Source organism: Canis lupus, chromosome 14 (genome assembly GCF_003254725.2).
Source record: "Canis lupus dingo isolate Sandy chromosome 14, ASM325472v2, whole genome shotgun sequence".
NCBI lineage: Eukaryota > Metazoa > Chordata > Mammalia > Carnivora > Canidae > Canis > Canis lupus.
In genome coordinates, this window is record NC_064256.1 from 215,557 (window position 1) to 229,010 (window position 13,454).

Here is a 13,454-nt window from a genome sequence, read left to right on the forward strand (position 1 = left end):
GGTGCTCTGCCCATGTGAGGTGGGGTGGGGCTTTCTTTGGTCCTCTGCTAGATCTCCTAAGGTCAGTGCAGAGTCTGCAGTGTGGACGCCATGGACCCCATCAGGGCTCTGCACCCCAAGGCCCCAGGGCTTTCCTGGTGGGCCATGCTCCACAGGTGGGGTCATGTGCCAACCCCAGGAAAGCAACACTGTCCCAACTCCATGCCTGGCACCCTTCCTGGACTCTGCCTCCTACCTCGCCCTTCAGCTCACGCTAACCCCTATCCTCCCCCAGATAAACCATCACGGTGAGCACAGCACCTTCCACAGGCTCTGGGAGCTACTTAGGGGTGGGGTCCTTGGCATGGGGTCCCCCCCGACCTCCCAGCTGACCTGACTCTTTAGTCCACAGCCCCTCACCACATCTTGACTCCCAGCCCCTGGGTTTCTCACTTGCGGCCTAAGGCTGGTGGAGGGTCAGATCACCGGCCCTACCCTAGCATCTGAGAACCACAAGGCGGGGGGGCATCTCTCCCTGTGCCACTGTGCTCCACCGTGTGACCACATAGCTCCTCCACTCCCTGTGAAAGGACCCTCCAGGTGATGCCCTGCTCCCCTGGACTGGGAACCCCGAAACAGGCCACAGGTCCCTGCCACCTGCACTGGGACAGTAACAGGAGGTGGAGGGAAAAGCAATAGGCCCTGAATGAAGGAGCCAGAGAGACCCCTGGTCTTGTTGCTCCTCCTCCAGGCAGAGCCCAGCCTGGTTTGCCACCATGTCGTGCTCCTGCGCCCAGCTGGAACATGCAGCAGGCCGCATGCCCAGTCAGGCAGAAAGCCACAGGGAAGCACATGCACCTGCATCCTCAGGCAGAGCTTGCGCAGCCCACCACACGGCTCCTGTACGGTGCAGTTTGTGTGCAGGCTGGAAGGTGATGAAGCTAGCTGGCAGTGCTGGCCCCCAGAAGAGCAGTACTATTTCACGGGGACTAGGGGCCCGCGGCAGAGGGGCATGTGAGGGCCAGCTGGGAGCCTTCACCCCCAGCGCCCAGAGGAGCTACTGAGGGGACAGTGGGCCTGGCGGAGTCAAGGGCCATCTGCACTGGAATGTTCCTGGCCTGCTAGGCCCAGGCCAGGTGGCTACCTCTGGTGCCCGCCCTCCTCTCCCCGACCAGGGTCTAGAACAGGATCACCTCTAGCACTGCCCCTGTTCAGAGGAGTCAGGATTATTTATCAGGATTTCATGGCCATGGTCTTAGGCTCTGCCCACAGAGCACAGGCAGGCCTTCCAGCAGGTCTCCAAGCACAAACTGGGTGGGCAGCTGGACTAGACATAAGCAGGTCTCCCCCTGACGTCATAGCAGAGGCACGGGGCCCATCACGGGGGCCCCCTTTAGGCCCCAGCATGGACACAGGGCCTCCCTGGACACTGGCTGGGCTGTGGAGGAGACAGAAAGGAGGGGCGCCAGGCAAACTGGCTATAGCAAGCCCTCTTTACTGGGCTCCCTGACTGCAGACCAGTGCCGGGCATGCCACCCCCAACATCACAGAAACCAGACGGCCGCACAGGGACGGTGATGGGAGGCCTCCTCTGGAAATGCACCTGCTGACCCTAACTCCGAGCCATCGCGTAGGACACCCAGCCTCCACCGTCTTTAATGGCTCTGAGTCAACATTCCGGGATCCCTCGTCCCCACTGCCTCACTGTCACTTGCATGAATTTACATCGTGCTGCTCCCACAAGTCGTGTTCCCACTACATTCATCTACGGAAGGAAACTGAAGCAGAGGAGGCCAGGAGCAGAGGGAGATGAGACACCTTATCCAGGCCTGGGGGTGACCAGCGCCCTGAACGGTTCCTCTGCCCCAGGAAAAACACTCGGGTCAGCCAAGGACAGGCAGGTTAGCAGGGGTCGGGGAAAGGAGGGTGAGGTTGAGGCAGGTCCAGGTCACCCAGGGGCAGGTGGTGCAGAGAAATGAGCACAGCCATGTGGACACTGGGAGGCAGAGGGGTGACAGCTTCAAGGACACAGTGCCCCAGACACGGACCCCACAAAGTTCCTGAAGACAGAGCTGGCGCTAGAGGTATAGGCTCTGTGGGACCCATGCTGTTGGGGGCTCAAGCCAGAAGCAGGTCTGAGCCGCCTGCCTGCCCTCCCCACCCTGATGCCCTGAGCCTCTTTCCCTGCACATACACCTCATATGTACCCCTAGCAGGTCTGCACATCCAGTGGAACGGCCCCATGGTGGGTGGCTTTTCAATGGGGTGGACGACCCAGGCTGCCCAAGACACTGCCGGCCACGGAGACCCCAGGCCAATGAGACTCGGCGGCAGCGACAAGAGCTTTATGAAGAGTCATGATACACTGGGGTGAACGGTGCCCCTGCTATAGGTCTCTAGGGTCACATGTGTGGAGCCTGGGGAACATGAATGCCCAGAGGAAGAGGGAACAGGGATACTCTCTGGCACAACCCATGGTGGGCACCTGTGGTACACATCCTGCGTGTACACCTAGGAGCAGACCCTCGAAGGTGAAGGATGCTGTGGGTCCAGGAGGCAGCAATGGCGGGCCAGGCCACGGTGGGTGCAGCTTCTGGGGCCTGGAGCCAGCAGAGGGGGCAGGAGCTCACTGCAGGGGGAGGGGAAGGAGGGGGGAGGAGAGACCCAGGCCTTGAGGCGCCCCCAGCTTCTGGCATCTCCCCCAGGCTGGAGCCTCAGTGCAGCCACTCCACCCCTGGGAGCTGATTACTCAGCCGTTCCAGAATTGGAACAGCACCCCAGGGACCTGAAGACAAAAGGGCAGGGGCTGCCAGACCTGCCATAGACAAGGGGTGTTTACAGGCCAGAGTCCCAGAGTCAGTCCTCCCATCCAACCTTGAGCAGGAGCTGCCTGGCTGGTGGGAAGCCCTGTGCCCTAGTGAGCTGCCTCCTCGCCCTCCCTTGGGGTCTGCAGTAAGGGGGTGCCCACCTGGAGCAGCATGCTGAGGCCCAGGTTGCGGTGCCTATGCTCCAGCTCCGACACAGCCTGCAGCAGGGACCCAAAGCGCTCAGCCGGGTCTGAGTCCTCATCCTCCAAGGACCCCTCGTCTTTATCCGCCTCCTGCAGAAAACGCGCCTCTTCCTCGGCAAAGAAGGCCCGCAGCTTCTTGTAGTCGGTGAGGGCTTTCTTCCGGCGGTCCATCACATGTCCCTGCAGGGCAGGAAGCAGACGGCAGGGACACCTGTGCCCCGGGATCCACCCTGGGGCCTCCCGCCCCACTGCTACCCACCCCGGGGAGGGGGGTTTGCTGCAGTGTGCAGCACCCAGCCGCACCCCCACCGATCCGGGTCAGGGCCCACACCCACATCCCCTCCTTGGGTGCGCCCCAGGCCTACGCCACTTGCCTTCCACACGGCCGCAGCAGACTCGGCCTGGCCATGCAGGTCCCGTGCATCGTTCAGGTCTTTTCTCATGATCTCCACCGACCCCTTGTTCTCCTAAAAAGACACGCGGGTCGCTGGTGGACACACAGTCAGAAGGCCCAGGGTCCCCCAGCCAGTCTGGGGACAGGCTCAGTGTGTGATCTTGACCTGTCAGACTCCACAGAAAGGGGCTGCAGGTACCAGAGGGGGGTCTCTGCAGGCCCATTAAGCTCTCTGCAGAAAGAAGCCTGACAAATGCACCTGCTAGGAATACAATCAGGCAACTGGATATGAGACTATCCCGTGGGCTCCCTAGCGTTCCTGTCACCTAGGGTCCCCAGACCCTACACCTGTGGGTTCCCCCAGCAGGAGCATAGCCCAGCTCCAATCCACCCCCAGGGTGCTCAGGGGAGCCCAGGCTGTCTTTAATGACATAATGTGACCCCCCTTTAGGGGGTGTCCCCAGGCCCCCAGCTACAGCCAGACTCTTCCACTGTGGGTTTCTACCTAGGGTCAGGTGCCCCATGCACTGGTCGACTGCAACAGCCAAGCTTTCAGGATGGAATGGGGAAGCATCTGGGTGAAGGGAGGGGGCACCTGGACCACAGCAGCTGCCAGCCCACGCTTGCCGCCCGGTCCAGCCCGCGGGGGTGGGGCTGCTGCGGGGTGACATCACACGTGGAGGCGGGGCCAACAGATGAACGCCCACCTCGGACGGGGGTAGTGGTAGAACCCTCCGAAAATGGAACAGGGGCTGCGTGTGCGAGGTGGAGGAGGAGAATGGTCCAGGGACGGGAGCGTGCACAGAACGCCCTTCAGGGGTGCGGGATAAGGCGAGGGGGCGATGTCCGGGGATGGGCGAGGGGGAACAAAGCACGTCCTGGGGGAAGGGACCCTGGTTGGAGAGAGGACCCGGCACCTTCCGACCGGGCGGGGCGGGGCGGGGCTTGGACGGAGGATCGGACACCATTCTGAAGATTGAGAGGGGAGACAGGATACCGTCCCTCCGGGAGAGGGGCCTGGGTTCCGGATGGGGAGACAGGGAACCCTGGGGGCGGGTGGCAGGATGCCATCTGGAGACAGGGACCCAGGTTCGGAATGGGGGAAGGGAAGCCAGCGGAGGGTGGGGACTGGGAGGCAGGGCAGGGGACAGGGAGCAGAGCAGTCTGGGGCGCGGACCCGGGTTGGAGAGCGGGGACAGGACAACGTCTAAGGGTGAGGGGTGAACGGCTGGGGAGGAGGGGCCGGGCGCCATCCGAGGATGCCGGGGGTCAGAGCACCGGGCGGGGGGCGGGGGGCGCGGGGCAGGGGCCGGGGTGGGGAGGGGGTGCGGGCCACCGTCTGAGGGCGGAGGAGAGGGAAACGGGGCCCCGTCCGGGGCCCTGTCCGGGGCGGCGGCCGGTCCCGCCCGCGCGCACCTTGCCGCGCAGCGCCTTCCTCCAGCGCGGCTCCCACTCGGGCGGCTCGGGCCCCGCGGCCATGCGGCAGGCGGCGCACAGCGGGCCCCCGTCGGCGCGGCACAGCAGCTGCAGGGCCGCCTCGGAGGCCGGGCCGTCGCGCGCGGGCGCCGCGGCCGCCTCCTCGAGCGCCAGCAGCCGGCGGCTGAGGGGCGGGCGGCCGGGCTCCACCGCGCGCTGCCAGCAGTCGTCGGCGCACTCGGGGCACGGGAAGGGCCCGTCCTCCTCGGCCCAAAAGCGCACCACGCACGCCCGGCAGAAGCGGTGGCCGCAGTCGGCGCGCACCGGCTCTCGGGGCGCGCGCTGGCACAGGGCGCAGGCGGCCTCGGCTGGGCCCGCGGGGAGCGCCAGGGCGGCGGCGGCGGGGGCCCTGCGGGCGGGCGCGGCCGGCGGAGAGGCGGCGGGCACGGACCGAGAAGGGCGCTGGGGAGCGCGGCCGCAGGGCACGGCGCGGCGCAGGCCGGGACGCGGACGGCGGCGGGGACGCGCGGGCGGTGACGGAGGGGCGCCGCACGCAGGGTCCTGGCAGCGGTGTGCCTGACGCTCGCGGAGCCCGGCCGGCCGCGCCTCCGCACGAGGTCCTGGCAGGGGTGCGCGCCGCGCTCCGGGGTCCTGGCAGCGGTGCTCCCGCCTCCCGCCTCCCGCCTCCCGCGGGTCGCTCTCCAGTCCGCGGGCCGGCCCGCCTGCCCGCCTTCTCACGGGCCGAAATCTTCCCAGGGTTATCGCTTAGCCCGGAAATGACACCTGGACGAGAGGGAAGCCGTTTTATTTTTATTTAAGACTTTATGTATTTATTCATGAGAGACACGGCGGGAGGGGGAGGGGAGAGCGAGAGAGAGAGGCAGAGGGAGAAGCAGGCTCCACGCAGGGAGCCCGACGTGGGACCCGATCGGCCGTGGGCCAAAGGCAGGCGCTAAACCGCTGAGCCAGCCGGGCTGCCCCTATTTTTTTTTACGAAGATTTCATTATAAAAGTGTTTTTGTAAGCTGCTAGGACCTGAGCTGCGAGCTCCCCGCCCACGCTGGGCTGGGGCTGGGGCTGGGGCTGGGGCTGGGGCTGGGCTGGGGCCGGGCTGAAAACGGCTGACGTGGGACCCCCGCGTGTGCACCGGTTCTGCACGCGCCGCCCCGCCTGGGCCCGCTCCCGGTGCATCCCCTCGACGCGTGGGCCCTCTCCCGGCGCATCCTCTCTGCATGCGGTTCCCCGAGTGTTCCCTCTCCTGCTGCATCCGCTCTGCACGCGCCTCCTCGCGTGAACCGCCCCGCACGGGACCGGTCCTGTCCCCGGGCATAACAGGCCTCCAGCCCACTGTCCCGCGCGTCCCTAGCGGAGGAATCCGGAGGCAGGGAATGAGTATGTCCCATGAGACCCAAAGCTCCAGGATCCCAGACATTTGTTAGCATTTCTTTAGGGGGAAAAATTTGGAGAGAGGAGCAATCTGGTTGGTTGTATTGTGCCCAAGGTTGCGAATCCGAGAAACCACCAAGGAGCCGACACCGATGCAAACACATGAGGGTTTATTAACCAGCTCGAGCTTGGGTCCAAGTACACCCGACACAGCGGAGCAGGGACTTGGACCCCGAGGTGGGCTCCAACTGGGTTTTTATGGGCTGGTCTAGGAGGAAGGTGGGATTTTTCAGTAATGGTGGGGGTGTGAGAGTCTCCAGTAAAGAGGTCTCACAAGCTCTTGCTTCCTTATTCTAATAAGGGCGCGATTTGTTGTTGTTGTTGTTTTTGTTTTTTTCTGTAGCCAGGGAAAGGTAGAGTTCAGTACCTGGTCACAGTAGCCTGGTCGCAGTGGTCTGAGACTGCTACCAAAGCTACAGTGTGCTTGTGCCAATGTTAAACTTGAATGGCCCTAATTTTCTCAGCCTCCACAGTTATTTTCAAAACAAGCAAGCATGCAGTTGAAATAAAAAATTACTGTAACTTAGCACTACATAATTTTTAAGTGTTAAAAAATTAGTTTGTTATTCCATACAGATGCAGATTGTGTTACATTGCTTCCAGTTTTGTGTTATTAAAATTTGGCATAGACCTGAGAATGCATGGAAAGTGTAACTAGCGAAGTAAGGTTAGTTCTGTTCCATAATGGTCAGAAGAAGGCTTCAAACCCAGCGCACCCAATTAGTTGGGTAAACTAAGAACCTAATGGAGATGAGATGCCTGGGTGGCTCAGCTGTTCAGCTTCTGCCTCCCGCTCAGAGCATTATCCCCATGTCCTGGGATGGAGTCCTGCATTGGGCTCCCTGCATGGAGCTTCTCCCTCTGCCTGTGTCTCTGCCTCTCTTTCTCTCTGTCTCTCATGAATAAATAAATAAAACCCTAAACAACAACAACAACAAAAAGAACCTAGTGAAGAGAACAGAGAGAGGAAGGAAGGAGTTCAACAAATTCCATGATATTCAGTGAGTAGAACAGTAAATAGGAACAGGAATGGTCAAAAGCCAAACTTGCAAAGTTTGAACTACAAACATACAAAAGTTCATAAAATTTGGTACAGAAAAAATATAATTGAGAAATAGCCCCTCCCCCCCCATAGGATGTGTCAGTTCACAGAAAAAAACAATTACTGAATAGATTGTTGTGTATGGATAGAGGTTTCTGTGATCTGCTCAGCGGGACTGACCACCTGCACCTGCACATGCACAGGCAGGCTAAGATGTGGTTTGTGAGACTCAGGCTGTGTGCATGATCTTGAGAGACTGGTTATTTAAAATATGTCATCTGGCCTCCAGGTCGGCACCGGCCCTTCTGGTCTGGACACATAGAGCCTCAAATCTTGTCTTGCATCCTGTCCTGCTGCAGGCAGGGCTGGCCCTCCAGGATGGGTTCCAGGAGGGTAGGCAGACACACCTAGCCCAGGATCCTTGAAAATATAGTACATATTGCAGTGAAAATGCAGCTCGCTCTTCCTAGGGGAACAGATGCCTAGCTTCAGACCCCGACATTTGCCCTATAAACACAGCCCTTTGGAGACGGTCAGTTAGAAGTCTTACCTCAGGGGAGGACACGCCACCCAGGGCTCTCAGTGTGGACTCCAGCCTGGCTGTCTCCAGCGGGCTTCCTCAGCTAGTGAGGTTGGATGTTCTGGTACCTGACTTGATGTAGTTCTGTCTTATTCGCATTTGTTGCCTACTATCACCTTCGTCTATGTGTAGCTTCCTTTCCTCTTCTATTAGGTTTCTATATGTGCTGCCAAAGCGAGCAATCTTCTATTAGGTTTCTATATGTTTTCTTTCCTTTTTGAAACCAAATCACAGCTGTTATGAACCTTTTGTTCAGATCATAGATGTGGGGGAAAAATACACTCTGGCCAGGTTAAGAAATAGGAACATAAAATAAGATTTTTCTTCACCATTAAGTTAGCAGACACCCCCCCCAAAAAAAAAAAACCTGGATTTTGCAAATATTGCTTCTGGGAGACAAGGTAGCAATATGTAGTCAGGACCTTCAGAATTTTAATAACCTTTGCAATTTCTTTTTCCAAAATATGATCTATTAAAATAAACCCAAATGGAAATAAAACCTTTCCTGATTTGGCTTGGTTTGGTTTTGAGAAATGTTTGTCACATCACTATTTGGGGAAAAAACCAAAAACCTCAAATTTCCAGTAATAGAGAATGAACAAGTTGTAGTAGTCATCCATCCGAAAATGTGTGCATGAGTTGCATCCCAATGTTTATAGCAGCAATGTCCACAACAGCCAAACAATGGAAAGAGCCCAGATGTCCATCAACAGATGACTGGATAAAGAAGATGTGGTCTATATACACAGTGGGGTATTACTCAGCCATCAAAAAGAATGAAATCCTGTCATTTGCAATGACTTGGGTGAAACTATAGTGTATTATGTTAAGTGAAATAAGTCAGAGAAAGACAAATACCATGATTTCACTCATGTGGAATTTAAGAAAGAAAACAGATGAACATAGGAGAAGGGAAGGAAAAATAAAATCAGATGAAAATTGAGAGACAAACCATAAGAGACTCTTAACTTTGGGAAACAAACTGAGGGTCGCTGGAGGGGAGATGGGTGAGTGATGGGGTACCTGGGTGACAGGCATTAAGGAGAGTACAGGATGTGATGAGCACTGGGTATTATTTGCAACTGATGCATCTCAGAATTCTACCTCTGAAACTGATACATGAAAAAGAGAAAGAGAATGTGTGCATGAGAGACTTCTGGAAATAAGGAGTAGCAAATGTTGCTTCATAGCCCCTAGATCTGCTCCAAATTCCAACGTGGGCTTTTTGCCATCAAGCAATTCTGTGACATCAACTGCATGCTCTAAAATTTAACAATCGTAGTAGCAGAATTCAAATTGTGTTGTATGGGATCCTGACTCCCCAAGACAGGCTCAAAGGTATCACCTGGTATTTGTCCCCCTCCCTCTGCACCCTCCAGGTGAGAGATTCAGGGTTGCTGTATGACAGGGCAAAGCAGCTCTGTGGGCTCTCCCTCATCTTCCTCTAGAACCATCCAGAATATGGAAGACTCCCACTTCCAGGTCAGAGGCAGAAGCAGAGTGATGATCTGAAGTATTGCTCAGAATGACATTCCATAAACACCCCCAGGACAGCAGGACAGTTGCTGGGCTTGGGGGGGTCTTGGATTCCCCCCCCCCCCCACACCTCCCCACCAAAGGGCAGAGGTCCCAATTCAGCTGGCTGGGTTCTGAACCACCTTCCATTCTCTTGAGGTCATGTTCTCAATGGATTAACATGAAATGTGTTGGGATTAAATTGGCAGTGATGAAAAAAAAACAGCATTGTCCATAAGACTGTGCCAAAGTAGTTCGTTTTTTAAGCAACAACAAAAATAGACCATGAGAACAGAAGTAAAGGCATCTGTTTGTGAGCTGGCCTGTCCAGAGCCCAGACCGTCCGGAGCCCAGACCGTCCGGAGCCCGGGAGAGGCCCTGTCCGCTCGGCTGGCGGGGCTGCCCCGAGGCGGCAGGCTGCTGGAGGAGCGCCGCCCCGCGGTCCTGAGGTCCACCTCACGTCTGGGGGACAATTTACTTTAAAACAAAAATCTGACTCGGGGCAAACCCCACAGTAGGCCTGCGGAAAAGGAATCGGAAATTAATTTTTCACTGTCAGGATACCTCCTTGGTGCAGCAGGCTGCGGGGGCGCGGGGCGCACGGAGGGGAGCTGCGGGCCGCGGCGGGGCGGGGCGGGGCGGGGCGGGGCGGGGCGCGGTAGACGCGAGCCCGAGGCGAGGGGGAGTTTCCAGCGGCCCGAGACTGGAGAGCCCTGGGGCCGCGCCCGCGCTCTCCCCGGACCACTGCCCCGCAGCTCCGCGGCCTCCTTAGAATCCGTTTACCGAGCGGCTTCCCGCGGCCCGGAAAGGGCGAGAATGGCGCAGCGGAGGGAGCGGCGCGGGCGGCGCTGGGGCGACAGCGGCGGGGCTGGAACAGCGCGGGAGTGGACCTACGACTGCTACGAAACGCCTGCTTTCCTAAGACGGTGGCTCCGAGTTCTCCCGAGGGCGACAGGGGACGTCCGCTGGCCTGTGGTCGGTGGGGCCCGGGTCCTCGGGATTGGGGGTTCCCGCACCGAGCGCCCCTCTGCCGCAGCCCTGGGCTCCCCCGCGGCCGCTGGGCAGGCTGTGTGCTCCTGCCCAGTCAGGTCTTCAGCGGGTCTCCTTGAAGTCCCCTGTTGGGCTCTCAGTCCGGGTCCTTGGGTGGGCATCGGAATCCCTGCATTCTCTGGCAAGAGGCCCTGTGGATCCGGAGCTTGTGGTGGGCTCTCTGTCTCCCTCCCTCCCTCTCTCTCCCTCTCACGCTCACCCAACCCCTCTCTTCCCCCCACTTACCCTTTGTAATAGACCTTGGCTTTGGGAGCCTGGGGAGGTCCTGTGCAGCTTCCCAAGAAGAAGCCTTCAGCCCTTCCCTAGGGGTCTGCACTGTTCTGAGGGTGACATCCCCTGCAAGCCGACTTCTCATGTCCAGGTAGTCTAGCTGCCGTGTCCCTTGAGGCGCCTCCTATGCATCTTCCCAAACCCTGTGCATGGAGACACCATAATTTTCAAGTCTGAAATCTCTGATCACTTATATTTGATTCTGTATTTTGCCTGAGGACAAAGGGATTGCCTCCATTGCCCCTTCAGGCATTGGTGGGGAGACCTAATCATTGGCCTGGGGGGGAGTTTGGGAAGGAGAAAGAAGCGGTGGTTTGCCAAACTAGGTGCTATCTTAGAACAGGAAATAGGGTTCCCCCTCTTCCAAGGATACACATCAGTGGACTGGGGTCCATCTTGGGGAGGCTTGCCAGGCCAAAGAGGTTTACAGGTTAGGGTTGCTTGTCTGATCAGAAACTATAGTGGAGGGTTCCATAGAGACATCTCTGGGTCCCAGGCTCTTCAGGGCAACTTTCAGGGTTCAGCAGGGACACCTCTCGCCCCAAAGGATTGTTACTGTCTCTTGCCTCTAGATGGGCAAGAGGTCACAATTCCATCACCCTACTGGACGGCATGAAACAAAACCCGAGGAAGGCTCCCAGGAAGTGCTAAGTGCCCATACCAGTTTGAACCCAGAATGTGAGGCTGGCCGGCTTGGAATGGCCAACCATTCCTCACACAATCCACCCCACACGTCAGAAGGCAACTTCAGAAGCTCCCCTGCCTCATCTAGAGGTAGCCTCTTCCGTGCCTTCTAGCAGGGATTTGGAGGAGGAAAGGGCTGGAGAGATAGGAGCAATGGGAGGACAGACACAGGCCAGCAGCCCTACAGCCTGGCCACTGGCCTCCCTGGCCCAGGTCCTTTGGGGAAAGTCCCCCACTGGAAGCCACTTACACTTTGGGAGACCCAGATGCTGGAGAAACGCACATCCCCAAGGGGAGAAGCCATCCACTCTCTGCCCCCTGTGCAAAGAGATGGGACATGAGGAGGGAACCTCCTTTGGGGCAGAAGGGACCCCGCCGCCCCTTCTCCATCGCGGGCCCTGGAGTGATGAGAACCCTGAGCCCCTCCTAGCTCCCTCACATGGCTTCACCATCCCAGGGATGGAACCCAAAGTGGCCACTAGGACATAATTGTCTGTTGGATATGGAGCCCCTTCCTCTGGTCCTTGTAGTCTGTGTCACCGGGCTGTCAGTACTCAGATTATGTGCTCTTCAGAAGAGCTCTATAACTGCCAATGAACCACCAATCCTGCGAGTGGACAGCTGTTTATTCCTGTGGTTTTGCTGCTTGGTATATTACCTCCATGTCCTCTCTACTTCCACAGGGCATCTCAAGTGCCCTCAGTAAGTGGGTAAAATCTTCTGGCTGCTCCTGAGTTATATTCTTTTATAATAAACTGATAATCAAGTAAGCAAAATGTTTCTTTTTTTAAGTGTACATAAAATTTAATGTTTTTTTTTATTTAATTTCAGTTTGGCAACGTATAACACCCAGTGCTCATCCCAAGCAGAATGTTTCTCTGGGTTCAGAAGAGACACTGAAAATCAAGGCCATCCAGGTGATGGCCTCCACAAAAGTGGAAGACTACCTTAAATAAATATCGCCTTATTTCCCTTTGGATCTTTCTACTTCAAGAATAATTATTGCCCCACACTGGGATCAAAGAGGGAAAAAATGAGGATAGGAATTTATTAGCAATCAAACAAATTGCAAGTACTGATAAAAGAAAAAGGTGCGTAGGTAACCAATGTAAATTGCAATCATGGTATTATCTGTGGGAGTCCTGCTGCAGAATTCTCTTAAGTTTTCAGAAGCATCCACTTGAAAACTCATTTCCTGTGTGTGTTTAAAGTTGCATTCAAAAAAATAATAAATAAATAAATAAATAAAGTTGCATTCACTGATAAGCTCAGGTAAGCCCAATCACGTCCTATAAGTAGTATTTCTTTTTATTAGAATCTAAATATTTTTAAAAGATTATTTATTTATTTGACAGCACAAGCAGGGGAGCAGCAGGCAGAGGGGGAGGGAGAAGCAGGCTCCCCGCTGGGATCACGACCTAAGCCCAATGCAGGTGTTTAGCTGACTCAGCCACCCAAGTGCCCTGGAATCTAAATATTTTTTAACTCCAATATGATTTTGTTTTTAACTGAAATATTATCTAGCCATATATTATCTAGTGTCCAAGTATATAGAATTTGCCACTAACCTTTGGTTGGTGACTGTAACTTCACCACAGTAGGGACGCAGAACATGGTATCTGGGAATTTAACAAGCTGTTTCACATGACTAAACAGATGGTAAAACTCCCCATGTGCACAAATGAAGTGAGTTCCCTGCTTGCTAGCTGCAGTTCTAAAAGCTAGAGGCCCTTTGCTATATCATTCAGCCCTTGGATTTCTAAGCTTGCTTTGTATCTGATATATTAGTGTCTGAGCAACAGGTGTTCAAATCTGCAACAATGTGGATTTGGATTTACCCATTCCACCAAATTTTGAGCAGCTGGTATATTTCATGATGGAATGAGGTGCCTCTGTGCTGAAGATTATAGTGTTCATTGTGCTAGAATGTGATGTCCTTCTTTGATATTTTTTTAACCAAGTTTTACCTTAAATTCTTTGTTGCCAGAGCTTAAGATAAAAACATGGGAGAAGGAGAGCCTTGGTGGCTCTGTGAGTGGAGCATCTGCCTTCAGCTCAGGTCTGAGTC

The 13,454-nt window shown here is 56.1% G+C and overlaps 1 protein-coding gene and 2 long non-coding RNA genes across 3 annotated transcripts; 1 reads left to right on the top strand and 2 right to left on the bottom strand.

Annotated features, from left to right (window-relative positions):
• Nucleotides 1–2,308: 2,308 nt before the first annotated feature.
• Nucleotides 2,309–5,990, bottom strand: RNF187 (ring finger protein 187). Its single transcript, XM_035698267.2, has 5 exons — nt 5,947–5,990; nt 4,800–5,529; nt 3,364–3,456; nt 2,948–3,169; nt 2,309–2,608 (listed from the first exon to the last, which is right to left on the bottom strand). Exons 1-5 carry the CDS (start codon nt 5,988–5,990, stop codon nt 2,606–2,608), a joined length of 1,092 nt encoding a protein of 363 aa, XP_035554160.1. The 3' UTR covers nt 2,309–2,605.
• Nucleotides 5,991–10,073: 4,083 nt separating this feature from the next.
• On the top strand, nt 10,074–12,667 carry LOC112665320 (uncharacterized). The gene is made up of 3 exons (XR_003140314.3): nt 10,074–10,357; nt 10,670–10,793; nt 12,218–12,667. It is a non-coding gene; the product is annotated as an uncharacterized LOC112665320 (long non-coding RNA).
• Nucleotides 10,439–11,706, bottom strand: LOC125752444 (uncharacterized). The gene is made up of 3 exons (XR_007401955.1): nt 11,637–11,706; nt 10,658–10,845; nt 10,439–10,563 (listed from the first exon to the last, which is right to left on the bottom strand). It is a non-coding gene; the product is annotated as an uncharacterized LOC125752444 (long non-coding RNA).
• Nucleotides 12,668–13,454: the final 787 nt, after the last annotated feature.

Bases quoted from the DNA above. Each gene is read 5' to 3' on its own strand.
- RNF187 (XM_035698267.2), bottom strand. From the start codon at position 5,990: ATGCACCGGGAGCGGGCCCAGGCGGGGCGGCGCGTGCAGAACCG. The intron at 5,530-5,946 runs GTGCACACGCGG...GCCCGTGAGAAG, and splicing joins GGGCGGCGCGTGCAGAACCG to GCGGGCAGGCGGGCCGGCCC. The intron at 3,457-4,799 runs GTGCGCGCGGGC...GTGTCTTTTTAG, and splicing joins GGAAGGCGCTGCGCGGCAAG to GAGAACAAGGGGTCGGTGGA.